At 39.9% G+C, this 26,717-nt stretch overlaps 2 protein-coding genes across 7 annotated transcripts in view; both read right to left on the reverse strand.

The window, feature by feature from the left end:
- The window catches only part of ALDH18A1 (aldehyde dehydrogenase 18 family member A1), a 63,633-nt gene extending 45,870 nt beyond the window's left edge, over positions 1-17,763 (reverse strand). For 3 of the 6 annotated variants that reach the window (XM_069067088.1, XM_069067084.1, XM_069067085.1), the window contains exons 1-2: positions 17,509-17,655; positions 1,784-1,918 (exon numbers count right to left, since the gene is read on the reverse strand). In XM_069067088.1, the coding sequence (XP_068923189.1) occupies positions 1,784-1,874 (91 nt within the window). In that variant the 5' untranslated portion in view covers positions 1,875-1,918; positions 17,509-17,655. The other 3 variants (XM_069067087.1, XM_069067086.1, XM_069067089.1) reach the window with 3 other exon arrangements.
- A 1,520-nt stretch (positions 17,764-19,283) lies between these two features.
- The window catches only part of TCTN3 (tectonic family member 3), a 41,648-nt gene continuing 34,214 nt past the window's right edge, over positions 19,284-26,717 (reverse strand). The window contains 1 exon segment of the mRNA XM_069067090.1: positions 19,284-26,717. Coding sequence (XP_068923191.1) covers positions 26,682-26,717 — 36 coding nt within the window. The 3' untranslated portion in view covers positions 19,284-26,681.

The following is a 26,717-nucleotide window of genomic DNA, read 5'->3' on the forward strand; positions in this document are numbered from 1 at the left end:
ATGACAGGGAGAAGAGATATATAATAGCTTGAGGAGATGGTAGGGGCAAGGGAAGACATTTTTTAAGAAGGATGAAGGAAGTACAGATGATTAGCTGTTTGTCTATAAGGGGGGAGTCAATAGATAGAGAGAGAATGAAGATAACAGTGGAAAACAGAACAATCAATGGAGTAAACTACCAAAGGAAACAGGAAGGGATAAAATAAAAGACTCCAGCGAAGAAGTTAGCCTTTTCAAGAAGGACAATCTTATCCTCTGAGATTACAGCAAACAAGAAAGGATGGAAAAAACTTGGGGAAGTTTTACAAGTGTAGTATAGAAATGAATGAGTTCATGAGAGATGGGAGAGACAGTTTGTATTAGGAAAAAAAAAAACAAAGGTTTTGACAAACTCCCTAGTTCAAGTTAAACATGCCTAGTTCCTTCACTTTGATCTTCTTCTGACCTCACATCACCTGCTGCTTTTGGTTCTTCCCCACCATGGCATAAGTCTGTATTATAAGAAGACTGGTTGAAGGAACGAGGCATCTTTAGCCAGAAGAGAAGATTCAGGAGGGACATGACAGCTTCCTATTCAATACTAAGGACACGATAGCTAAGAATCTGAAAGACTGTCCTATGGATGAAAGATTAGCCTTGTTCGGTTTCATCCCACAGAGCAGAAATCAGTAAGAACTGAAGAGCAAATTCAGGCTAGACATTAGGAAAACTTCTTAGCAATCAGAACTACTGAAAAAGTCAGAAGTTCCCTTCTCTGAGGGGTGCAAACACAGGATGGATGACCATTATTGGGTATGTTATAGGGAGAATCCTTCAGTGTATGAGTTGGCCTAGATGACCAATGAGATGCCTTCCAACTCTTAAATTCTAGGATTCAATGAAAAAAAGTGAGGTAAGATAGCTGAAAAATGAACAAAATCCCGAGTCTAATGAAGAGAGGCACAGCAGCTTCCAGGAATGAGGGGCTTTTAGTCCCTGCACTGGCCACAAGAGTTTTCAAGAAGAGCTAGAATGCTGTATTCAGTTCCAAACATCAGAGTTTAGGAAGGCCACTGATAAGCCAGCATCGGAAGAAAGGCAATGAAGACAGCAAAGGGCTTTAAGTCCACACCATCTCAGGACTAGGCATGAAGAAACCACAGATATTTAGGGAGGACACCACACCTGTGATCAAGCATTTGAAGGCTGTCAAATGGAATAGGATTTAATATTGTTCTGTTTGGCCACAGAAGAAAGAGGACCAGGACCAATTGTTGAAAGTCAGAAACGGTGATTTATGGTTGATACAAAGGAAAACTTCCTAACTATTAACACTGTTGAAAGGCAGACTAGGCTGACTTAGCAGGTAGTGTATTTCCTTCACAGAAGGGATCCAAGTAGAGGCCAGATGACTGTTTATCAGGTATCTCATAGTAGGAATTAATTTTTGGGGTATGGTTTGGACTAAATGGTTGGTGGAGTCTCTTCCAATTCCAATAAAATTCTGTGGCCCTCTGGATAACTTCAGTGTTCTCAGTGAAGTAGAAGGCAAGGTCATCCACTCATTAAGAGGGCCCAAAATAGGGCCTTGGGGATGGGAGAGATGTTAGAGAAAGGAGTCTGGAAATCTGACAGGGAGTCCACTAGAAATGAAGAAAAGGAACAGGTAGAGTGGGAAGGTCTTCAGAAGTCACATTGAAGGGTGATAGAAATTCTTTTTACCTCTCCATTCCCCCTCTAGTCCCACTTCTTCAGATACTCCTTCCCTGAAACCCTCACCTGACTCTGAGATTAAGATACATACTTGGTCTGGAGCCAGCTGTGGATCGGATCCTGGAGAGGAGGCAATGGCTGAAGGGCCGAAAGCCAGAGCTGCTAGCGATGTGACTCAACATTCTGAGAAGCTTGGAATGATCAAAGTTATCCGCAGGTTCTATTTCTTTCAGACAAAGAAAAACAAAAAACAAAAGTATGTTATAGGTTGCTTTCTCCTAAGCTTCTCCATGGGACAAGCATCCCATCCTGCTGCTTTATTCCCCACCATCCCAGAGATCAGTACTCAAGGTTTTAGAGATGAACAAGAATTAGCAGATATTTCATTCCCCCTTCCTCCACTTCTGTACTCAACCCCAACAGGCAAATTCAGGTTAAAGAATGATAAGATCATAAGAGTTAAAGCAATCTGAGAGGTTATCCAGTTCAGCCCAAACCTGAAGCATGAAAGTGATATCATGACAAAAGATATCAATAAAAATAAGTCTAAAAAGAAAATTGTAGGCAATTATAAAAATAAGAAATCAAGGATGGGTGGTAATTCAATAAGAAGAAAGAACAACACCATGGCAATGGACAAAAAGTGGGAAAGTGTTGGGGTATGTATAGAAGACACTATGTAGTCAGTGTGGCTACAGCATACAGTATCCCGAGGACAGGAAACAAGAGAAAAGGCTAGAAGGCCTTTTGGTGGCACCAAACTGCAAACGGCTTTGAATGTTAGACAATGAAATTTTAATTTTGCTCTGTCACTAATAGGGAAGATTTTTAATTAGAGGAGTAACACCACCACTCATGATATACAAGAAGACTAGTATCACAGGAGCAAGAAAGGTGGCTAGATGGAAGGGAGAGGGTAGAGACAGGGAATCCGAGTAGGAGACAGTGTCACTGTCATCTCTTTACTTAGAATACTGGAAACTGAGATGGCAGATATGATGATTTTACTATTGTCAATGAAAAGACTAGAGATAACCATAAAAATGCCACAAGATCCCTACTCTTTCACACAGAATTGCTGTCTTCCATCTATGTGTGTTCACAAACGCTTTGTTGTCCTAGTTTGGCTAAATCTCAACCAAACTCTCCACCAGCTCATCTGCCCTTTAACAGCTTTTCAGTGTCTTGGGCAATAGCCATTCTAATTTTCTGTCTTTTTGATGCTCCATAAGGTTTTACAAATGACCTTGCACTCTAAATCTGTCCTGCCCATGGATGTCATGTCGTTCCACTGGGCAAAGAGATAAAGTGCTTGCAGAGGTGGTTTCTTGGTTCCTAACTATGGTGACTTCTCTATTTGTTAAACTCCTTTGGGATTTATTTTTTGAGTCAACCGTTCATTAAACAGGTTGGGGTAGAGGTGCCATGATTATAGTCTCTTCTTACTTGTTAGTCTTTCTTCTAATCTGGTATTGGTTGGACCACGTGCTCCACCTCATTAACAGTCTGACTACATAGAGCCTACATTCTGAGAAGACTCACCACAAAATTAACATCTCATCTCTAGGAAGACACAATTAGTTTCATTTTTGGTGATATATGTGCTTGCCGTGATAAAATCTTCTAACTATGAAGAACATACTCAAGGTACACAGGCTCTAGGCTTTTGAGTAGCCACTCAGTTCTTGATCCTTTTTGACATTTTGGAGGCCATCTTCCCCTATGGCCACCTTTGCATCAAAGTCACCAAGCAAAGAAAGTCACATACTGACCTGGCTTCAGGGCTCTTTCTGCACTAATTCACGCACTGCTGCAGATCTTGGTACAAGCACTCCTCCGATTATCCTCTTTTTTGATCTACCGTGTTTCCCCGATAATAAGACACTGTCTTATTATTTTTTTTTTGACAGAAAAACACCAGAGGGCTTATTTTCAGGGGAGGGCTTATTTTAATGAACATTGACAGCAATTTTAATAAACAGGTAAATGTGAACAAAAAAATGTACCTTTATTGAATAAGCAAATCACTGGGGAAGAACAGGATGACACGCTCACTGCTGCAGCTCTGATTGGATGCAGCTCGGAGCGCGGCGTGCGTTTCAGGGGGGCGGACGGGGGACGGTGCATACCGAGGGTACCGTAATGTAGCGTGTAGCACAGGGGATCACCTTCACTACAGTAGCAATCTCAATAGGGCTTATTTTCGGGGGAGGGCTTATTTTTGAGGAATCTTACACAGTAAGGGGAGGGCTTATTTTCGGGATAGGTCTTATTATCGGGGAAACATGGTATTTGACTTTTGTGGTCAAGAATGTGGCAAAACAAGATGACCATGAACACTGAAAATTTGTTTCTTACTGATTTGGGGAAGATGACAAAACATTTCTTCATTTACCTCTCAAAGAAGATACTCTGATCTACCTTTATTTGTGTCTTCTGGCTTCTCTTATAAGGAGGTGGGGTTGAGTTTCTCCAGGAGCAGGCATTCACTAGACAAAACTCCCATCGAATAGCAGTCTGTCTACAAATTGTGGTTCTTGGCATGCTCTGCACCCTTTAGCTAACACTTTACTTTAGCTAACACTCTACTAGCCTCACTGCATAAGTAAAAGGGGGATAGGCAAGACTGAGGGCCATATGTACTGTGGTCAAAACATTCAGCACTTAAGCAGCTAACTGAATGAGGATAAGGCTCTCCTCACTTAGGCAGGCTGGTGCTCAGACAACAGACAGTCTGTACCAGGAGTGGACTCACCAGATCATATATATCATATATATATCATGTATATATGTATCATGTATATGTATATGTATACATACATACGTATGTCTACATAAGAGGGTATATGGGCATATGAATACATATGTGAGTGTGTGTATATATATATGTACAGGTATACATAGACAAAGGACACAGGACCAATTCAATAGGAAGGGATGATACTTAAAAGGTGAAATTAAGAGGTGAGAAAGGAATATAATGAGAGGAGATTATGGGAGAGACAATGGGGTAAATTATCTCATATAGAAGAGGCAAGGGAAAACTGTTACAATGGAGGGGAAGAACAGGAAGTCAAAAGGGAATGAGTCAACCTTATTCTCATTGAATTTGGCTTAGGGAGGGAATGACATACACACTAAATAGGGTATCTCACCCTACAGGAGACTAGGAAGGAAGGGGATGAGACGGAGGATGATGGAAGGGAGGACAGGTTGAGGGGAGGGAAGTCAGAAGCACCTACTTTTGAAAAAGGACAGAATCAAAGTAGAGAATAGAACAAGTGGGGGGTCGGATAGGATGGAGGGAAATATAGTCAGTCGTTCACAATATATCCACTATGTTAATGTTTTGCATAGCTACACATGTACAACCTATATTGAATTGCTTATCTTCCCAGTAATGGTGGATGACGAGGGAGGAAGGGAAAGAATATGGAACACAAAGTTTTAAAATCAAATGTTTAAATATATTATCATTATTACTATTATTATTTTACATATAACTGGGAAATAAGATATACAGGTACTGGGACATAGATATCCACCGTGCCCTACTGGAAAGTCAGAGGGGGCTGGGGAATTATATGGGAAAGAGCAGATTGGGGGAGGGGATATTCAGTGGGATCGCTGTTTTGGAGTAGTGGGTGGGGGGAAAATGAGGAGAAAATCTGTAATTCAAAATCTTGTGGAAATGAATGATGTAAACTAAAAAATAAAGAGAAGAAAAAAAATAAACTAACTCAAATGCCAAAAGAGGCCCAAAAAGCCAGTGAGGAGAAGAATGCCTTAAAAAGCCAAATTTGCCAGATAGAAAAGGAATTTCAAAAACTCACTGAAGAGAATGACTTCTTCAAAATTAGATTCTAGCAACTGGAAGCTAATGACTTTATGAGAAATCAAGATACTATAAAACAGATCCAAACAAATGAAAAAAGAGAAGGCAATATAAAACATTTCATTGGGAAATCACTGACCTAGAAAATAGATCCAGGAGAGATACTTTTAAAATTATTGGACTACCTGAAGGCCATGATCAAAAAAGGAACTTAGACACCATCTTTCAAGAAATTATCAAGCAAAACTGCCCTGATATTCTAGAACCAGAGGGCAAAATAAAAATTGAAAAAATTCACCGATCACCTCTTGAAAAAGATCCCAAAAAGAAAACTCCTGGGAATATTATAGCCAAATTCCAGAGTTCCCAGGTCAAGGAGAAAATACTGCAAGCAGTCAGGAATAAACATTTTCAGTATTGTGGAAACACAATCAGGATAACACAAGACCTAGCAGCTTCTACATTAAGGGATCAAAGGGCTTGGAATATGATATTCCAAAGGTCAAAGGAATTAGGACTAAAACCAAGAATCACCTACCCAGCAAAACTGCTACAGGGAAAAATATGGTCATTCAATGAAACAGAGGATTTTCAAGTATTCTTGATGGTAAAGAAACAGAGCTGAACAGAAAATCTGACTTTCAAATACAAGAAGCAAAAGAAGCATGAGAAGGAAAACAGGAAAAAGAAATCATAAGGAAGTTGTTAAAGTTGAACTATTTACATTCCTACATGGAAAAACGATAATCATAACTCATAGGACTTTTCTTAGTATGAGAATAGTTGAAGGGAATGTATACATATATATGTATATATAAATATATATGTGACTGGGCATATGTATGTTCATGTATACATAGACAGAGGGCACAGGATGAGTTGAATATGAAGGGATATGACATCTAAAAAATAAAATCAAGAGGTAAGAGAGGAATTTATTGGGAGAAGAATAAAGGGAAAGATAGACTAGGGTAAATTACCTCATATAAAGGAGGCAAGCGAAAACTGTTACAATGGAGGGGAAAGAGCAGGAAGGTGAAAGGGAATGGGACAACCTTATTCTCATTGAATCTGGTTTAAGGAAGGAATGATAAACACATTCAATTAGGTATCTTACCCTACAGGAAAATAGCGGGGTAGGAGATAAGGGGTGGGATGATAGAAGGGAGGGCAGATGGGGGAGAGGGTAGTTAGAAGCAAACATTTTTTAAAAGGGATAGGGTCAAAAGAGAAAATAGAATAAGTGGGGGGGCAGGATAAGATGGAGGGAAATATAGTTAGTCTTTCACAATATAACTACTATGGAAATGATTTGGGTAACTACACATGTACAACCTATATTGAATTGCTTATCTTCCCAGTGGGGGTGAGTGAGGAGGGAAGAAGGGAAAAAATCTGAAACTCAAAAGTTTTAAAAACAGATGTTTAAAAATTTGTTTTTTACATGCAACTGGGAAATAAGTTATACTGGTACTGGGGTATAGAAACCCATCTTGTCCTACTAGAAAGTTAGGGGTGTGATGGGGGAGGATATGGAGAGAACAAACAGATCAGGGGAAAGGGTATTCAGTAGGCTTGCTATCTTGGGGTGGGGGTAAGGGAAAGATGAGGAGAAAAAATTGTAACTCAAAATCTTGTGGAAATGAATGTTGAAAACTAAAAATAAATAAATAAAAATATAATTTTTTTAAAAAAAGAAAGAACTGATAGTCTAAATGCAGCCTGAAGCATTTTTTCCCTCCCAACTAATATGGAAATATGTTTTATATGATTGCACATATATCACCTATTATCAGATTGTTTTTACCCTGTCAGAGAGGAGGGAAGGGTGGGAGGAGAGAATGTGGAACTCAAGATTTTTAAGAAACGAATGTTAAAAGTTGTTTTTACATGTAACTTGCGGGAGGGGATGAAATATTATGAAGAAAGAAAAAATAATTGTTGAGTCTGGGAAATTCCCCATCTTATGATCAAGCTGGAAAAGATTCAGTAGAATTTAAGTTCCTTAAGGGCAGGGGGCTGTTTCGATTTTAAGTTTCTACCCTCACAGTCAAGCACAACGTCTGTCATGTTGTAGGCATTTAATAAAAGCTTATTGATAGACACACACACACAAAACATAGCACTATAAAAAACAAAAACCAACTTTCCAGCTTGGTAGAAGGTGCCAGAGCTTGTACATTGGCATAGCTTTTGATAACACAGGATTACCTCCCTGCCCTGACAAGACATTAGAGCTGGACATTTATAGTAGATAATATTATCCTAATAATACTCAATTCAAAACACTCTAAATTCAATTTACTTTTGCAAAGCATTGTGTCCAAATGGACTTGGGATAGTAAAAAAAAAAAAAAAAAAAAAAAGGGAAATTTTCTTAGTAAAACACACAAAAAGCTTGGTTCACAGTGAAAAAAACAAAATGTATTTTAAAAATATGTATGTGTATGTATTATATATATGTATATGTGTACGTGTGTGTGTGTGTGTGTGTGTGTGTGTGTGTGTGTGTGTGTGTACTGCTTAGATCAGCACTTTCCATATGGAAACAGAAAAAGGTTTCAAAATGTACAACCAAAAATTAATTTTAAAAATCCAATGAGTAATGAATCTGAGCTGTTTCTGGCAACACTTGCCTGTGTTGCATCATGCAACTTCACTGAAGTTTTGGTTATGAACAAAGTATGCACGCTTTATACTGTATTTGCTCTCAGGCCATACAATACCAACAAATGCTGCCCAAACTCGAAAAGAGGACCTGAGTGGAAAAAATTTAAGAAGCCCTGGCTTAGATTATGACATGTAGTTAGATAAGCAACCTATTGAATAAACCCATCAATGTACATAAATTGGATGAATGATCTAAATAAAGGGTCCAGAAATGAACAGAAGGGAGGGAATGGGCTCTCTAAAATCTATACAAGTTATAAAGTATATAAAAATGATATTTATCTCATAGTTACTGTGCTTATGAAGAAAGAAGGCAGGAGAAAAAAAGGAAAAAATGGATTTCCTTTTTGTCAATTTGATGGATATGAGGTAGAACCTCATGCTTTAATTTGCATTTCTCTAATTGTTAGTTGGTTTGAAGCATTTTTTCATATAGCTGGTGACAGCCTGATTTTTTCCCTTGAAAACTGCCAGTTTATATAATATCTTTGACCATTTCTAACAGAAAAAAAGTAAAAATGTTTTAAAGTAATACAAAACACAACAGAAAATGACAAATGAAGTGAAAATAGCCATTGAAACTCTCCTAAATAAAAAAAAAAAAAACCTCTCCCCTCTTTAGTCTATCTTTCAAGCAAATACCCCAAATAGTCTTCCAAATGTGCAGGTCTGACCCTTTCATTCCCAGTTCAAAAGCATGAATAGGTTCCCCACTGCTTACAGAATAATATGAATCTTTATTCTGACTTTTCAGCTCCTCTACAACTGGCACCAACCTAACTTTCTAGTGTTATTTCCTACGATCCCCCTTTATATACACTGCATTACAACTGAACAAGACTCCTAGTAATTACCTGATCACATCCAGCTATTTACCACCTTCCATGCATTTGTCCAGGCTTCCCTTCCTTTCCTGTAATACACATCCCAGCTCAAGTCACCTTTTCCTTCATTTCTTTGTTGTTTGGGGGGGTTTTGATCAGGCTTATGACTTCACTTTGAAGAAAGGAACTTCAAATGAAGAAATTCCCTTTTCCAAAGCAGACAGGTACCTGTTCTGCAAGAGATACTCTGAAGAGAGTTGTCCCAGAATAGAAGTCAAAAGGCAGCACTAGAACTCAAGTCTTCTGAACAGTTTCAAGGTTGGATTTCCATCTGCTACACTTTCCTGCCCCTACTTTCCTCACTGATTCTGGTTCCACTGAATAACTTCTCCCCCTGATCAAGCTTTCCCAGGTCCCTTTATTTGTTTCCTTACACTCCCATTTACTCTTCTATATATACAGGTCAAGGGGTCTTTTAGAAGTCACTAAGTTCCTTGAAGGAAAGAGAGGCTGTTCATCTTTGTATTCCCAGCCCTGGCACAGTACCTTGCTATACAGGCACTTAATAAAAGTTTGGATTGAAACAAAGTTAAAAAAAAACAAACCAGTTGGAGATCTTTTAAAAATCCAGAAATATAGAAAAGTGTGCTACGCAAGAAAATCTGAGAAATTGTTTACTGAGCTCCATGAAGGCTCTAACAGCAATTTCTTCAGTAATCGCTAAATGTGAATTAGATAACACGTTTCAGTTAGACATTTAGTGTCAATGGCACTGTTCTTGAGAATCCAGGTGTACCTGGGCTTTCCACATGCATATCCTTTACATTTACAGGAAATGGTAAAGACTAAAACAGCAAGAATTTTAGCCTAACCAACAAAAACACTAGCAGCTCGGTTATCATACACTAAATTGCAAATGCAACAACACCTGGGGCTCTGTGCTAGGGAGCCTGAAACAAATGCTGAACATTTTCAGATGTTTTGCCAAGACTGCTCTCAGGATTCTGTCCTGTATACTGGCCTGCACCTTATTAGCAGGTGAAGATCATCTGTACCCTTATTCTCCTTCCCTGTATCAAACCTTCAATTTTCTTAGGTCATGAAGTAGATAGCCCTGGAGCTTAAGTCAGAAAGACTTAAATTCAAATCCAGCCTCAGAGATGTTCTAGCAATGTGACCTTGGGCAAGTCACTTAACCTCTGTTTGCCTCAATTTCCTCACCTATAAAATGTGTGTAATAATAGCACTTACCTCTTAGAATTGATGTGGGGATCTAATAAGATATTTTTAAAGCACTCTGTGAACTTTAAAGTGCTATGTAAGTAATCAACACATGAAAGAAATTGATCTATGTTCAGAAATGCACATAGCAAACTGAGAAATAATATAAAAGATAGAAGTTTGTCTCAAACTGGGAAAAACTTCAGTTTTCAAAAAGTTAAGGTGGAAAAACTAAAGCATCAAAAGCAACAGAAACTGCTAACAGATGGGACCCTTCCATGTGACACTTTATGGCTAGTGAGTCTTGCATGATATCTTTTACACTCCTTTTTTTTTTTAACTTCAGGTCCTTTCCTAAAAATGATTACTTTCTGCAACTCTTGTTACTACCTTTCCTTATTTTTACCACAATGTTGATGGTTTCTTCCTCTGTCTTGCTTCTTGTAAATTGGCAAAAAAAAACCAAGGCAATAGTGCTACTAGGGGACTACCAAGTGGAGCAGCCAAAAAGTGCCCCTGACCCAGAGTCCGATTAGTCAGAAGGGCTGAATATTCCTAGGACGCATAGGCTCAAATTCAGGAAGTCAACAGGCCAAGGTATGGCCACTCCGACTCTGAAGCAGAAGGCCAATGGTCTGAAGTACAGAGACCCAGGCCAGGCTTAGAAAGACTGGGGGAGGCAGGAGGGCAGAGATGATATTGGGGGAGAAAGGCAAGAAAAGGAAGTTAGAACAGAGAAACGCAGAAACTGAAGTCCAAGAAAACAAGGAGATGTTCAGAGAAGCAAGGGTTCTTCCATAATACATATGGTTCTATATGAGGAACACACACATACCAATGCCCACGTGGGGTTATGACCACAATCTGAGGACAGGAGTTAGCTGCCCTCTGCCCTCTTTTTACACTTCTTAATAGGTATAAGGAGATAAGGGTCAGCAAAAAATGTACTGAGACTGAGGAAGGAGGGCACAGTTCCCCAGAGAGATGGAACAGTCACTTAGGACAAAGCTGATCTAACACTAAAAGTGTTGGAATTCCTTTAAATTCAATTCCTCACAGCTTCATTAGTCACAAAAATTTTTAAACAGATATAATTAGTAAATGTGTTATTGTTTTCCAAATAAACTATTATCCAAAAAACTGGAAACACCACGTTTGCCTAACAAATGAATTTCTAAGGAAACTATAGTGTACTGACAGTAGAAAATACTATGTTTATTAAAAATGAGAATTATGCAATTACCACTATGACTGCCAATACATGAAATCATGAATAAGAAGCACACACAAAAATGTATGTATGTGCTTATTACAACTATGTAAACTTATTTACATATACTAAAAATGAGTCAAAGAATTATCAGTGAATACTGAGTTTTATATATTTTCTAAAAACTTCACAATACATCAAATATGAAGATCTTACCCACAATATAATTTAGAAAATCATTTTAGAAGCAAAAATTTATCTATAAAGCATTTTTCAAAGTCTTTCATAGATTTGTTTTTATCCTAAATTTGTTATAAGTGGAGATGAATTTTTAAAATACTTTAAAATTTCCAGAAATTTTATATCTTTATTCCTCTGCATATAAAATAACAGCACTACTGTCCTATTCCACCTTCTTACTTCTGGTAGGACATGGCACTTTGGGGTTTTTTTTCCTCCAGTCCATGGGAGTAGGTTTTTGCTGAATTTTACGTAATTTCTCATCCTCTCCTTTTAGGAACCCGTGGCTTACCTTTATAAGACATTTCACTGGAACTATGGGGCTAAGACTCAGCAAGTTCCTTCTGAAACCTCTACTTACCCCACATATCACCCCCATATACCCTAGTGGGATCTCTTTTTCACTTTTCCTGAGTATTTCTTCAGATCCTTCTATACACCTCTGACAATGTTAATTAAGATTTCAATGTGAGGTTACACACCAATGCCCTATTTAAAAAAATAATGTTTTCTCTTCCTTTTGTTCTTCCTTGAAAGCCAGACTGTGGCTAGCTAGTAAAGGGTTTTGCTGTTGTTACCGTTGTTGGGAGGGAGAAGAGGGAAGGTTAGTTTCTAGAAGCAAAACAAACATGTCTTCAAGCCCTAGATTAGATGGTTGCAAACTGTTTTTAGCTCCAAAATGTATGGTTCCCTAATTAACACCATGTAGTAACTAGTTAACCTAAATGACCTAAGCACAGGGAAAAGTGCATAATGGACAAGTCAAAGCTAAGATTAGTGGACAGAAAAAATTCTCTAATTGTTCTTTCCCTCCATATTAGAGTTGCTGCTTCCCACAATTATAACTAGACAAACTACAACCTGGGCACCCGAATCATCTTCTCCCTAAGTTACATGATCCGGTGGCTTTGCTGCTTCCCAACCAATGTACTGGGTCACATCAGTGCAGAGACAAGACATGATCATGTTTTTTTTTTTGTTGTTTTGGGTTTTTTTTTTTGTAGAGGGGAACATAGGGCAATTGGAGTTAAGTGACTTGCCCAAGGTCGCACAGCGTGTGCGTGTGCGTGTGTGTGTGTGTGTGTGTGTGTGTGTGTGTGTGTGTGAAGTGTCTAAGGCTAAATTTGAACTCAGGTCCTCCTGACTTCAGGGCCGGTGCTCTATTCACTGCACCACCTAGCCGCCCCCATGATCATGTTTTAAGGCTTTCACAGGTGCTGAACCCTCCTAGCTCCCTGCTTGTTCTCTGGTCATCTTTCCCCACTCTCTGCCCTTCAATCTACTTCAGAAGTATGGCCATTCTACAAGATATCGCTTTCATGTTTGTATGTACAGGACCTAGACCACTACCTGGCACATAGAAGTTTAATAAACTCCCTGCTTGTTAAGAGACTCATGAACTAATCTGGACCTGTGGCAGAAGACAAGAGGCAACTGAACAAAAGCAACACACATCTCAGCTTGAACAGAAAACTCAAGTTTATCTCTGTGACTCTCTTTGTGACTCCCTCTGAAGCTTTTTCCAACTTCTAGGTGGTTCTGCTGCCTAAAATCTACCTGGTATCTGAGATAGAAATCTTTGAGAGAATGGGAAACTTGAGTTTCAAAGCTAATTCACCCTTTGCTCTGGTCTTGGTTCATGTCAGTCTCCTCATCTGAATGTCCCCACTGCTCCAACTGAGATCCTACCGGCTCAAATGCCACCTCCTTCAGGAAGCCTTCCCTGAGTCACCTGTCCCATTTCCACCCCCACACACCCCAGGATCTGGCCTTCTAAGCTCCCACTGTACTTTCTAACACCATATTCTGCTCTACAACATGTTTCTATCTTATTTTCTCCCAGATATTCATTCATAGTCTTCTCCTCACCCCCCAAATAATTATTTTACAAACAAGAGAGGAATTTATTTGTTAACTTTCAGAGTGTGGTATGACCACTGAATTTTGTTGCCTTTCCATAATGACTTTGTATTATTTTTTGTTCCTGCTTTCTTTACTCTTCACCCTCATACAAGTCTTCTCATATTTCTCTGAATTTTTTGTATTAATTATACCTTATAATACAGTGATATACTTTGCTCTTTACTACCATTTTCACATTTGGCAAATCATTTAGCTTCCCCAGGCCCAAGTAACCTCATCTGTAAAGTGAAAGTGAGAGAGCTGGCCTACATTTCTAAGATCCCTTCTAATTCAAAATCAATCAATAAACATTAAGCACCTACTATGTGCCAGGCATTGTACTAAGCACTGGGATATAAAAAGAAGAAAAAAAAGTTTCTGCTCTCAAGGAGCTTACAATATAACAGGAGAGACAAGATGCAAACAAATATATACAAAGGAAGCTATATACAGGATAAAATAGAAAATAAGAGAAGGAAGACACTAGAATAAAGAAAAGTTGGAAAAGATTTCCCATAAAAGATGGGATTTTGTGTTTTGCATAATTATACATGTACCGTATGACTATGGTGAACTACCTGTCTTCTCAATGGGGGAAGAGGAGGGGGGAAGAGGAGAGGGGAAGTAAGGAAGGGAGAGATTTGGGAATTCAAAAGTTTTAAAAACAAATGTTAAAAAATTGTTTTTACAGGTAACTGGGGTAAAAAAAAAAAGAAAAAGATGGGATTTAAGTTGCAATTTATCCTTAACTATCTTAAGCCCTTATGACCTCACATCAGATAACCATAACAATATGCTACAGGATCATTTACTCCCAAGCTTCTCTTTCAAATCCATCCTACATAAGAGACATTGCCAGACTAATTTTTCTAAAATAGTATTTTCTTCAGGACATCCACCTGCTCAAGAGCCTGTAATTATTACTTACTGTATCAAGTTTAAACTCTTCTGAGACTAACTTTCAAGGCCCTTCATAATCTAGTCTCACTGTAAAGACCCAATTTACTTCTTAACAAGAGCATCCCACTTATTTAATTTCAATTTCTTTACTGTTCCTGGCATATTCTATATTTAAACATCCTCTCTACCTCTTTAAATGAAATTCTCTTCCTCCAAGGTCCAGCTCAAATCCATTCAAGGCTGACATTTTCTTATCTTTCCAGACTAATCTCAGACTGATCTTTTCACAGGTGCTAAACTCTCACCAAACAGCTCTACTCAAACTCTGCACAATCCTCCTCCACCCTACCTGTGCTCATCCCATTCCTTATATCTAAAAACCCCTTCCCCCCAAATCTCAGCTGCAGCTCTTAGAATCCTAACCACTTTTCAAGTTCCAGCCCTACTATCAGCTCTTCACAAACTGTTCTCAATCTCCCTCCCTCAAACAAGTTCTTTCTTCCATGGAACTGTATTCTTCCTCGCCTGAAGTAACTCAGAGAAAACTGACCCTGAGAAAACATACCCTGTTCAGGTATGTGTTGGTCTAGATGGCCTGTGAAGTCCTTTTCAACACAAAGTTTCTGTGATTAAAAAATAAAAATACTGTGCCAGATAAAAATGACATCCAGGAGTCTTCAGACTTGAAGAGCACTTTTGACATGTCTTCCACTCTTCTACACTAGAGTGACTGCAGTACTACAGATTTGGCAACATGTGTGATTGTCCCAAGTCCATCCTAAAATGTAAGCCTCCCTGAGAGCAGGGAACACCCTTTCTATCTTTATGCCCCTCTCCCCACTTGGTGCTCTCAGCACATTATCAGCCAGCTAATAAATGGTTGCTGAATGAATCTGAGCTTTAGATAACCCTGCCCAGGCAAGACCAGCATTATGATAGGTTTGGTTTGGAGTTTTTGGGGTGAAGATTTATGATTTCACCAGTGAGGGAGCTCCTTGTAACCTCTACTAATTTGAAGTTGCTACTGTTTATTGAAACTGAAATTTTACCTAGATATATCAAACCGGATTACCTGGTCCCAAAACTGATCCCTCAAGCCACTGCCTCAGACTACACTGCTTCTTAATCCCATTTTTGAGGTAAAGAAAATAAGTCTTAGTCAATACCAGAATTTGGTTTGTGTGATTATACATATTTGTTATAAAGTTTTTTTTCTCTCTTTTTCAGGAGGATAAATGAAAAGGGAAAAATGGTGCATTTTCACTATTTGAACAAAAAGAGAATTACATTAAAAAATGAGCCATGAGTTAAAAAAAAAGATCCATGAGGAGGTTCACTGCCTGAAGCTACAGGACTAGAAACACATCAAGGCTGAACCAAAAACTATCTTGACAAACTAAAATCCTGAAATTTTCTCAATGCAATATAGATATAGTAGATACAGAGGTGAGAGGAGGTTTGGAGCCTGAGCTTGGAGTTGGACCTTCACTTTACTAACCTTTGACCTACCCTTTACTAATACTACTTTACTACCATCCCACTTTGGGGCCTCAGTTCCCCCAACCGCAAAATGAGGGCATTGTACAAGATGACCTTCTAGCTCAATTTCTATAAAAGAACAAAGTCTCAAGTCTATTTAAAGCAGATGAGTGATTCCTTGGAACAAAAGGTATTTGCACTGAGTTTACTTCTAGCAAACAATTTTTGATATTTTGACTAAGCTATTTCTCAACTCTGTTCTTTAGGAATTCAAAACAAAAAACGACCTTATCTCAGTGATTTAAACAGAGCACTGAACTCCACTCCCAACCTTCTCATAAAAGACACTCACTACTCCTGGAGTTCCCTGTTCATTTTTTATATGTATGTATATTTCATAACTATATTTCAATACAATGGGTTTCCTTTTCCAGTCAACTTTTTACATACATATTTCTGATAATTGTATTTCAATATAATTGAAATTATATTGGTTTCCTTTGGCAGTGAGACATCTAGCATTTATTAAGCATCTACTATATACCAGACAATACCACCCTGAATGAGACCCGATCTTGTTTGACCACAAAAGCTAAGGTCTCCTTACCTGGTTACTACTTGGATGGGACACAGACTGGGAATACCAGGTGCTGTAGGCTTTATTTAAAAAATTCTTTGAAAGAGCTCGCTAGATGGCTCAGTGGGTAGAGCCCTGGGCCTGGAGTCAGGAAGACCTGAGTTCAAATTAAACCTCACACACTCAACAGTGCGTGACCTTGGGCACGTCACTTAACTGTCTGCCCTAATCCTTGCACACCCCGCCAGTATCTTTGCCAAGAAAACTTCATGGGTAGTATGGACTGCACTAATGTGCCAGGCCGCTAAAGAAAGTCAGAAGACAGAAGCTCCCCGGGAGCTCCCGGTCTGACAGACACTCCCACGTATTCCGCGCACTCACAGACTCCTCGGGAGGAGGCCACCCCTGCTCCGCTCGGAATCCATCCTCCGCCCCCCGCCGGCCCCTCGGGGTCTCTAACCTCTCCCTGCATCCCCGGCTCTCAGCTTACAGCCACGCACCGAGAAGACTGGGGGGGGAGGGGGAGAAGAGCGCTGACAGACGCCTGAGTAAAGAGGCCCCCAGCTGCGCGCACAGGGGCGGGCCCCAGGGGCCACAGCCCGGAGCCGGCTCCCGCACCGCCGAGGCGGAGGGCGGCGCCGCGCCTCGCAAGGATGGACGAGGCGGAGGCGGGTGAGCCACGGCTTCTCGGGTACCGCGACCCCGCGCTCCCCCTGCCGTGGCTCCGGCGGCCGCAGAGGTGCGCACCTGCCTCCCGGCGCGGCCACACGCCCATGCCACCGGCCTTTCCCCCCCCCCCCCCCCCCCAAAACCCCCGGGCCGCGGGTGGGCGCGGCGGCAGGTCCCCCCGCGCCCGGGACGCCGGCCGCCAGCCCCGCCGCACACGGGGGCCCCGGTCCAGATGCAGGGAGCACGCGGACCGAGCCCGGTCCCCCGTCCCCCTGGGCGGCCTGCCTACCCGCCTCCTCGGGCCGCGGGCCGCTTCCGCCGAGGGGATGCAGGCTCCCTCCAGGCGCCGGCTACGTCTGCTCCGAGTCCACGTAGAGGCGCGATTCTTAGAGCGCGTCTGCCCGCCCCTCCCCCGGCAGCCGACGTCCCGCCCGAGGGGAAACTTACGCCAGAGGCGCAGGCGAACCGGTGGACGTAGCGTGAGCTTCCGCGGCTCCAGCGTAAACGGCTTCCGAGAATCCGCGGCCCTCCACGTGGCGGGCTCCGCCCCTCCTCTCCTCCCGCCCCCCTCTGACCCCGCCCTTTGAGTCTAGGGCTGGGACTCACTTTCCAGACAGGAGGAGGGAAAGTTTATAGACTCCTTGGCTTCGGAGCCTTAAGGGTCAAGGGAAGGATGCTCGTTCATCGGGCTCCTGGTGTCAATAGACTTGTTCACTCTCTTTTTCATCAACAAACAATTCCGAGCATATGCATAAAAACCTATTCTACTACGAGGATCCCTATGAGTTTCGGGAGGCATCAGTGCACTATCTGTGTTGAATACCTAATATTACCTTCAGTTCTCGGGTGGGAAAATCCTGGAACAGAGGAAATGATTCTCACCCTGCGTGGCAACACCAGACATCGCTACCATTTCCTTGGGAAACTCATTTCCCAAATTTCCATTGCACTGCTCAGAAAAGACAATAGACAGTGACATCGCTTTCGGATCAAAAATTTGGCATTTCATTCCTGACTGGGAGATTCTAATCCTATCACATCAGTCTGTTTCTTTCTTTTTGTATTTGCCACGTTCCTCCTTTAAATCTGTGTAATGTAGGGCACTCTGGAATGGTTAAAACCTTGCTAACTAAAGACCCGTCACTCAGAGGACGTCGCTCTGTCTCGGTATTTGCCCCCTCCAGGCCTTTTCTTGCGTCTTCGACTCGGGACTTTGCTTATGTGGCAATCTGGAGCCTTCAAGATCGTCCACTGTCAGCTGTGTAGCCACAGGATAGCTCCTCCTGTCCAATTTATGAGTCAAGGAAAACGGTTCAGAAGTGTTTTGTCTGGGGCTTTTTACACTTTACTGGCACCTAGTACATGTCTCTTACATAGTAGGTGCTCGACAAATGTTCATTGAATGAAACAAGGAAGACTGTCAAAAATTTAGTGGAAAATTAAATTAAATTTAAAAAGTCTGAGAGAGAGAGAAAAAAAGCTTTAGTCTTACACCTAAAAGCTGGTTTGATTACATGTTCCTGTTAATTCTTTCTCTCCAAATCCTCCCCTCTTTCAACCTCCCTTGTTACTTTTGAGGGTACGACCATTCCCGTCTCTGCTTAGGATTTCGACAGTATTCTGAAAATCATTTTTATTCAGTACTGGACTGAATAAAGCAGTTTATAGCTAATTCCCTTTGGTTTTCTTTATAATTATTCTTTCTGGCGCATTTTTAGAATTTGCAAGGAATCTGGTCTCCTCTTGAGACTAACACATTATATTCCCACAACTCTTCTCTGCTTATTTCCTTTGACCCTTATCTCTTGGGGTTGAAAAAGATTTTTGCTCTTATTTATTTCTGTTTATGTATCTTGGATATCCAATCCACATCAGAGATATTTGATAAAAAAGCCTAATTTCTTGTGCCACATAGCATAATAAATTCAAGAGATATGTGACCTAAATTTTGAAGAACATAACATAAAAACATTAAAATAGTTTATTAAGCAATTACTCTGTGCCAGGCATTGTGCTGAAGTAGAACACATACTTTATACCACTATGAGTAAGGGATGAATTAGTTTTTTTAACTTTGATTTGAGTATTTTATTTTTCCAATTACATGTGAAAATATTAACATTCATTTTTTTTAAATTTTGAGCTGAAAAATTTTTTCCTCCCTCAGTGAGAAGGCAAGCAACTATACATGTGCAGTCATGCAAAATATATTTCCATATTGATCATGTTGTGGAGGAAAACAGAAAAAGAAAAAAGGTTTTAAAATGCTTCAATCTGCATGCAAACTCTTCCTCTGTTCTTCCTCTGGAGGTGGATAGCATTTTTCATCATAAGGCCTTCAGAATTGTCTTGATCATTGTATTGCTGAAAATAGCTAAGTCATTCAGGGATAGCTAGGTGGTACAGTACATAGAGCACCTGGCCTGGAGTCAGGAAGACTAGAGTTCAAATCCTGCCTCAGACACTTACTAGTTGTGTGATCCTGGGCAAGTCACTTAACTCTGCCTCAGTTTCTTCATTTGTAAAATGAACTGGAGAAGGAAATGGTAAACTGCTCCAGTATCTTTGCCAATAAAACCCCAAATGAGGTCATGAAGAGTCAGGGATGACCAAAGAACAAAAAGCTAAGTCTTTCAGTTGATCATTGTACAAATATGATGTTACTGTATACAACATTCTCCTGGTTCTACTCACTTCACTTTGCATGTAAGTCTTTCCAAGTTTTTCTGAAAATGTCCTCCTTGTCATTTCTTATAGCACAATAATATTCCATCAAAACACATACCACAGTTTCTTCAGCCATTCTCCAGTTGATGACCATTAGTGGATGAATTCTTAAATAAAAAAGGGATAGAATCAATAACAAAAGATAAAATAGATAATTTTGATTACATGAAAAGCTTTTACAGAAACAAAATTAATACATCTAGGATAGCAAGGTAGGTGGTTGATTTGGAATGTTTCAATACTTTGCAGTAGATTGGAGAGAAAAAATGTAAGGAATATAGGTCGTGGCAAGAAGACAGTTGGTTCAACCAGCACATGGATTATACCAAGAGAAAAATAGCTGATGTTTAAAGAGGATGAAAGCAGGGAAAGAAAGATGTAACATCCAACTAATCCCCCTACTTGTTTTGAGGTCATGTTTGTGGGTTGTGTCCCCAATGAAAAGCTGCTACCTCAGGATCTAGGGTACCCTGAAGGTATATATTTCTTACATTATAATTCATGAGCTCTTCATCAATGTGCTCCCCCTTAACAGTTAGCCAGAAGACTCAATAAGCTCATAGCAAAGGCATTTGCTAAAATGGTGAAGTAAAACCAGAACCACAAAGTATGGAGTTAACACATGTAGCATCTATGGGAAGAGAACATATTCATAAGGTACAAAAGTAGTGATGCACACAGGTCAGGATTCTCTGTAGCCAAGGTCTTTCATTCTTCTCTAGTCCCTCAAACTTCTTTCTTCACGGCTTCCTTTGTGAAACTCAACTTTCCATTGTCAGGGAGAGTTTTTGATCTCTTCTCTGCTATCAGGGTCAGGGATAATGCTTCATGAAGTTTCTTCCAGTTTCATGGGACTATCTCTTTGTATCAATGTTTATCTGGGGACTATTTCCTTTAGTTGTACCTGGAGTTCTCAAAATGACTCTCCAGGTGATCACCAAAGGTGAAGATCTGGCTTCTTCCTTGACTGTTGGACACTGCTTCTACCATCTCCAGCTCTCAATATGCTGGGTCTTTCCACAAGACCTAGCTATTTAAAGCCTCCAAGGGACAAATTATAACCTAGAGAATTGCATTGCATAGCTCCATATTCAGGAGTTCCCTATACTAGTATTTCTTCAACTTTTTCTACTCTCGACCCCTTCAGTGCTTCTTAAACTGTGGGTCTCAAACCAACATGGGCTATACCAATGAAATCACGAAACCAGACCCAATCTTCAATTAGGTAGATAGCAAGGTGGTTGCTTTTTTCTCTGGTTGTTGCTGACAGATATACATAACAATTCGTTTACAACAATGACTTGTGGGTTTCCTCTCTGACCTTTTGTTCTGGTTCAAACTAATTTGCATGCCAGATCAAGATGGATCTAAGGAATTTTTTTTTTTGGAGGGGGGAAGGCAGGTCAATTGGGTTTAAGTGACTTGCCCAAGGTCACACCGCTAGTGTTAAGGGTCTGAGGCCACATTTGAACTCAGGTCCTCCTAACTCCAGGGCTGGAGCACTGAGCCACCTAGCCACCCCATCTAAGGAATTTTTTAAAAATCCTGAACCAGGTAGTTATCTGGGTAAAAAGACTGTGATCCTGGTTCAAGATAGAGTTAAAAAATTTAATTTTTACCTTAAGGCACTGTGCCCAGCACTGGCTAGCTGAGTATAGTCTGGCTATGACTAAAAAGCTATCAAACTGCCCTTAGTAGGGTGAGGTCTTCTTGTAACATGTACCCCATGATGACTGGCAGGGGACTCTGAAAAGATGAAGCTCAGAACTCAACAGTAGGAATACTTTGTCCACTAGAGACCAAGAAACCTGTAGAGTGATGTGCCTAGCAGAGAGCAATGAAATCCATCAGAGAGCAATAGGCAGAATGAAACTATCTCTCTGCAAGGGAAGGCTGCCTAGTCATACCAAATCTAAAACTATATTATAAAGCAGCAATCATCAAAACTATTTGGTACTGGCTAAGAAAGAAAGTGGTGGATCAGTGGAATAGGTTAAGTATGCAAGACACAGTAGATAATGACAGTAGCAATATGCCGCTTGATAAGTCCAAAGACTCCAGCTTCTAGGATAACAAATCACTAATTAAAAATGCTGGGGAAACTGGAAAACAGTACATCAGAAACCAGGCATACATCAACATCTTACACCACATACCAAGATAAGGTCAAAACGGGTACATGATTTAGACATAAAAGGTGAAACTATAAGCAAATTAGGAAAGCAAGGAAGAGTTTACCTGTCAGATCTGTGGAGAAGGGAAGAATTTATGACCAAACTGGAGATAGAGAATGTTATGAAATGCAAAATGGATCATTTTTGAATACATTAAAAAGTTTTTGCACACAGCCAATGCAACCAAGATTCAATGGGAAGCAGAAAGCTGGGAAAGAATTTTTACAATCAGTGTCTCTGATAGAGGCCTCATTTCTAAAATATATAGAGAACTGAGTCAAATTCATAAGACTATAAATCATTCCCCAATTTATAAATGGTCAAAGGATATGAACAGGCAGTTTTTATATAAAGACATTAAAGCTATCTATAGACATATGAAAAAAAATGTTCTAAATCACTATTAAGAGAAATGCAAATCAAAACTACTCTGAGGTACCACATCACACCCATCAGATTGGCTACCATGACAAAACAGGAAAATTATAAATGTTAAGAGATGTGGGAAAATTGGAATATTAATGCATTGTTGGTGGAGTTGTGAACTAATCCAACCATTCTGGAGAGCAATTTGGAACTATGCCCAAAAGGCTATAAAAATGTGCATACTCTTTGATCCAGCTATATCAGTTCTAGATCTTTATCCCAAAGAGATTTCCCCTTTTTCCCTCCTCCCAGTGCATTCTACCTCTTAAAATTGTTTTTTTTTAGATAGTCATCTTATTATATTCAACTCACACCCAAATCCCCTGTCTATGTATTCTCCCTCTAACTGCCCTAATAATGAGAAAGTTTTTAGGAGATACAAGTATCATTCTCCCATGTAGGAATGTAGTTTCTTAAATCCCTTATGGTTTCTCTTTCCTATTTACCTTTTTATGTTTGAATCTTATATTTGAAGGCCAAATTTTCTATTAAGTACTGGTCTTTTCATCAGGAATGCTTGAAAGTCCTCTATTTCATTGAATGTCTATCCTCCCTCCCTCCATTATAATGTACAGGCAATTGGAAGACATGGAGTTGGGTTTTATTTCTTGATGTCTCATAAAGTCATTAGCTTCCACTTGCCCAATTCTAATTTTTAAGGAATTTTTTCTTTAGTGAGCTTTTATACTTCCTTTTTCTATTTGGCCAATTCTACCTTTTAAGTTCTTTTCTTCAATGAATTATTGTATCTCTTTTTCCTTTTGGTCAATTCTGCTTTTCAAGGCATTCTTCTTTCTTCATTGGATTTTTCTGCCTCTTGTACCATTTGACCTCTTCTATTTATTATTTTCATCAGGATTTTTTTTGTGCCTCCTTTGCCAAAATGTTTATTTTTTCGTGATTTTCTTGCATCATTCTCATTTCTCTTCTCAATTTTTTCCTCTGTCTCTCTTATTTTAGAAATTCTTTTTGAGTTCTTCCATGGCTTGAGACCAATTCATATTCTCTTTTGAGTCTTTGGATATAGCTGTTTTAACTTTGTTTTCTTTTGAGTTTGTGTTTTGAGCTTCCATGTCACCATAGTAACTTTCTACAGTCAGGATCTTTTTCTGCTATTTGCTTATTTTTCCTATTTCTTGACTTTTAACTCTATGCTAAAGTGGAACTCTGCTTCCAACATGCAGAGGGAACTGTCCCAAGCTTCAGTTTTTTTTCTGCAGCTGCTTTCAGAAACAATTCTGGGAATGTATAAGGTTATGGTTCTTCTGACATGGTATGATCTAGGGAGAGGTGTGTTTATCCCTCTCCTGGCCTATACTCTGCAACTACAAGCACTCATTTCCACCCTAGAACTGTGACCATGGTCCCAGCTTTGCTGAGGCCACAAGCTCTGGTGTGCTAGTGCTCTTCTTCACTCTGGTACTGAGACCCAGATCCAAGTATGGGCAATGTAAGAGTCCTGCCCACAGTGCAAGAAAAGGGACCCCTGTAATCTCTTTCTGACCAGGTGTCTGACCCCCTTAGCATCTGTATACTGAAAGTATGGAAATGCCATGGCTGTCACTGATTCAGTCGCCCTCAAGCCCTACTGCTGATTTGCTGGTGATTGGCATGTGGTCTATTTCTACCCCAGTGCAACAGACCTCTTCTGCTGACCTTCGAAGTTGTCTTGGGCAAAAAAATATATTTCCCCCATCTTTTTATGAGTTCTGCCGCTCCAGGATTTGTATTGGGGCATTATTTAAAGTTGTTTGGAGGGATTTGGGGGAGAGTTCAGAAGAGTCTCTGCCTTTTCTTCACTATCTTGACTTTGTCCTTCCCCCAAGATCTTTTGACAAATTCAGTGTTAAGACATCATCCTTTTCAAGAGTCCTTGACACTGTTGACATCTCTCTTCTCCAGAATACTCTCTTCTCTGGGTTTTTGTGATGCTATTTGGTCCTGGTTCTCCTCTCTTAATGCTTTCGGCTTCATTTGCTGGTTTATCCCTATCATGACCTGTAACTGTGACTATTTCCTTTTCTCTCTATATACTCTCTTGGTGACATCATTAGCTCCCATGAATTTAGTTTTATCACTGTGCAGATAACTCACTCTTCTATTATACACAGCACATCTCTTCCTTGAGCTTCTGTCCTATATTCCAAATAGCTATTAGATATTTAAAACTGGATGTCCTGGAGACATCTCAAACTCAACACATGGAAGGCATCATATTTCCTCCCAAATCCACTGTTCTTCCAAATTTCCCATTTTTGTCAGAGGCACCACCATTATTGTAGTCTCCTAAGTTCATAACTTCAGCATTATCCTTAACTCCTTCATAGGCAGAAAGGAAAGAGTATCCAAGAAGGAGGAGATGGTCTACAGTGTCAGACATTGCAGACAGATCAAAAAGGATGCAGACTGAGGAAAGTTCTTTGGTGGAAAAGTTCTTTGGTAACCTTAGGGACAGAAGTTTCAAGCTGAATCGTGGGGAAAGAAGTCAGACTACAAAGGGGTTGAGAAAAGTGAATGGAGATGAGCAAATAAAGGCAACAGATATAGAAAGCAGAATAGGGAAAAAAATGAAAATTAAGTATTTTTTTTTAAATTGGGTTTATTCCAAATTTAAGTACCAAAAAAGGGCATTTCCACATACACATTTCTGGAAGCTATGACTTTCTTAAGGAAGCCTAAAGATGGTATTAGCTTTTTGGGGGGCCAGGGTGTGGGGAGGAGTTGCCATATTACTTTTGTCTTGGTTAATTCATGGATATTTTATGCATTTTGTCGCTATTTTGAATGAAATTTCTTTTACTGTACCCTCTTGTTGTTTTTTAAAATTATAAATACATTGCTCTCTAGCAATGTCTCCCATATCTTATAGAGCTAGCTGTGGGGTTTTGGGCTTTTTTGACCTATGGAAAATTTTAATTTAGCCCTATCAAATTTCATTTTATTAGATGTAGCCCAGTGTTTTAGGCTGTTTTAGGATCTTTTTGGATCCTGACCCAGTCATCTAGTATGCTAGTTTTTCTCCAATATTTATGCCAAATGAAAATTTGGTAAGCATGCCATCTATGATCATAGAATCAAGCACAGATCCTAGGGCATTTTCCACTGGAGATGATAAAGTCAACTTTAGAAAGCAAAGGAACATAGATTTTAGAGCTAGGGCATGAGAAATCACCTATTTCAGTCTTTTTCATTTTAAAGACATGGAAACTACAGCTTAGATAGGTGAAGTGGCTTGCCTAAGATAACAAAGATAATTAACTGATAAAGAACAGAGTCAGAATTCAAACTTAAATTCAATACTTTTTTTCTTAGGAATTGGTACTACACCAAATATGAAACCATTTCTGTATTCCCTAACCCTGAGGGAAAGGAAGACGTGGACGAACAATATGGCCCTTAACTGCTGAAATAGTGAACTCAGAGTATGCTCCAGAGACATTGCAGAAAGGGGAAGAGAATTGCTTTTTCCATTTTTCTGTTAGCAAAAAAAGTGTAGCCCAAAATGGAACCAATATGGGGTGTCAATACTTCTCTGTTCTGAACACAGTCCTTTGTATTTCATGACAGTTTCTGTCAAGTTAAGTAAGACTTGTTCTTATTCCTGTAGTAGATAATCTGAATATGCCTTTGGGTACCTAAAAGCTTACTTTCTCCTTCAGAAGGAGAAAGTTTTAACTCCTCTCTGCTTAAGACTATGCCTAAATAGTGCTTTCCTGATTCAGACCTGTGTTTTCACTGGGGTAGGAAAATTCCAATACCAATGAATATCAGCAACTGTTGTGCAGCTCATAACCACAAAATGCTAGAACACAAGAGCTGCCCAGGATCACAGGTTCAGTACGTGGTAAAAGGTTAAAGTCCTTTCAACTCCCAACCTAGCCATGTACTACAATTTGCTGCCACTCATCTGGAGCTTTACTAGAAAGAACTAAGATGAGGGCATTTTTGTTCTCTCTCTTTGAAACACCTCCATACATAAAGACTCCTTTCCTCCTGTCCCACAATTGAAGGAAGCATCTTTCCTTGGTCCATAATGATGAACAGTAATCATTCCTATAGCATAAGCAGGGAGGCCACCTTACAGCCCTCACTGGGAAGAGTGAAATGTGATTCTCCTCCTTTCTTCAGTTCATCTCTAAGCTGAGAAGGCTGGGTAATAACACACACAGAA

The sequence above is a fragment of the Petaurus breviceps genome, unplaced genomic scaffold, assembly GCF_028583685.1.
Source record: "Petaurus breviceps papuanus isolate PSGF00001 unplaced genomic scaffold, PetGlider_PUasm1.0 90740, whole genome shotgun sequence".
NCBI lineage: Eukaryota > Metazoa > Chordata > Mammalia > Diprotodontia > Petauridae > Petaurus > Petaurus breviceps.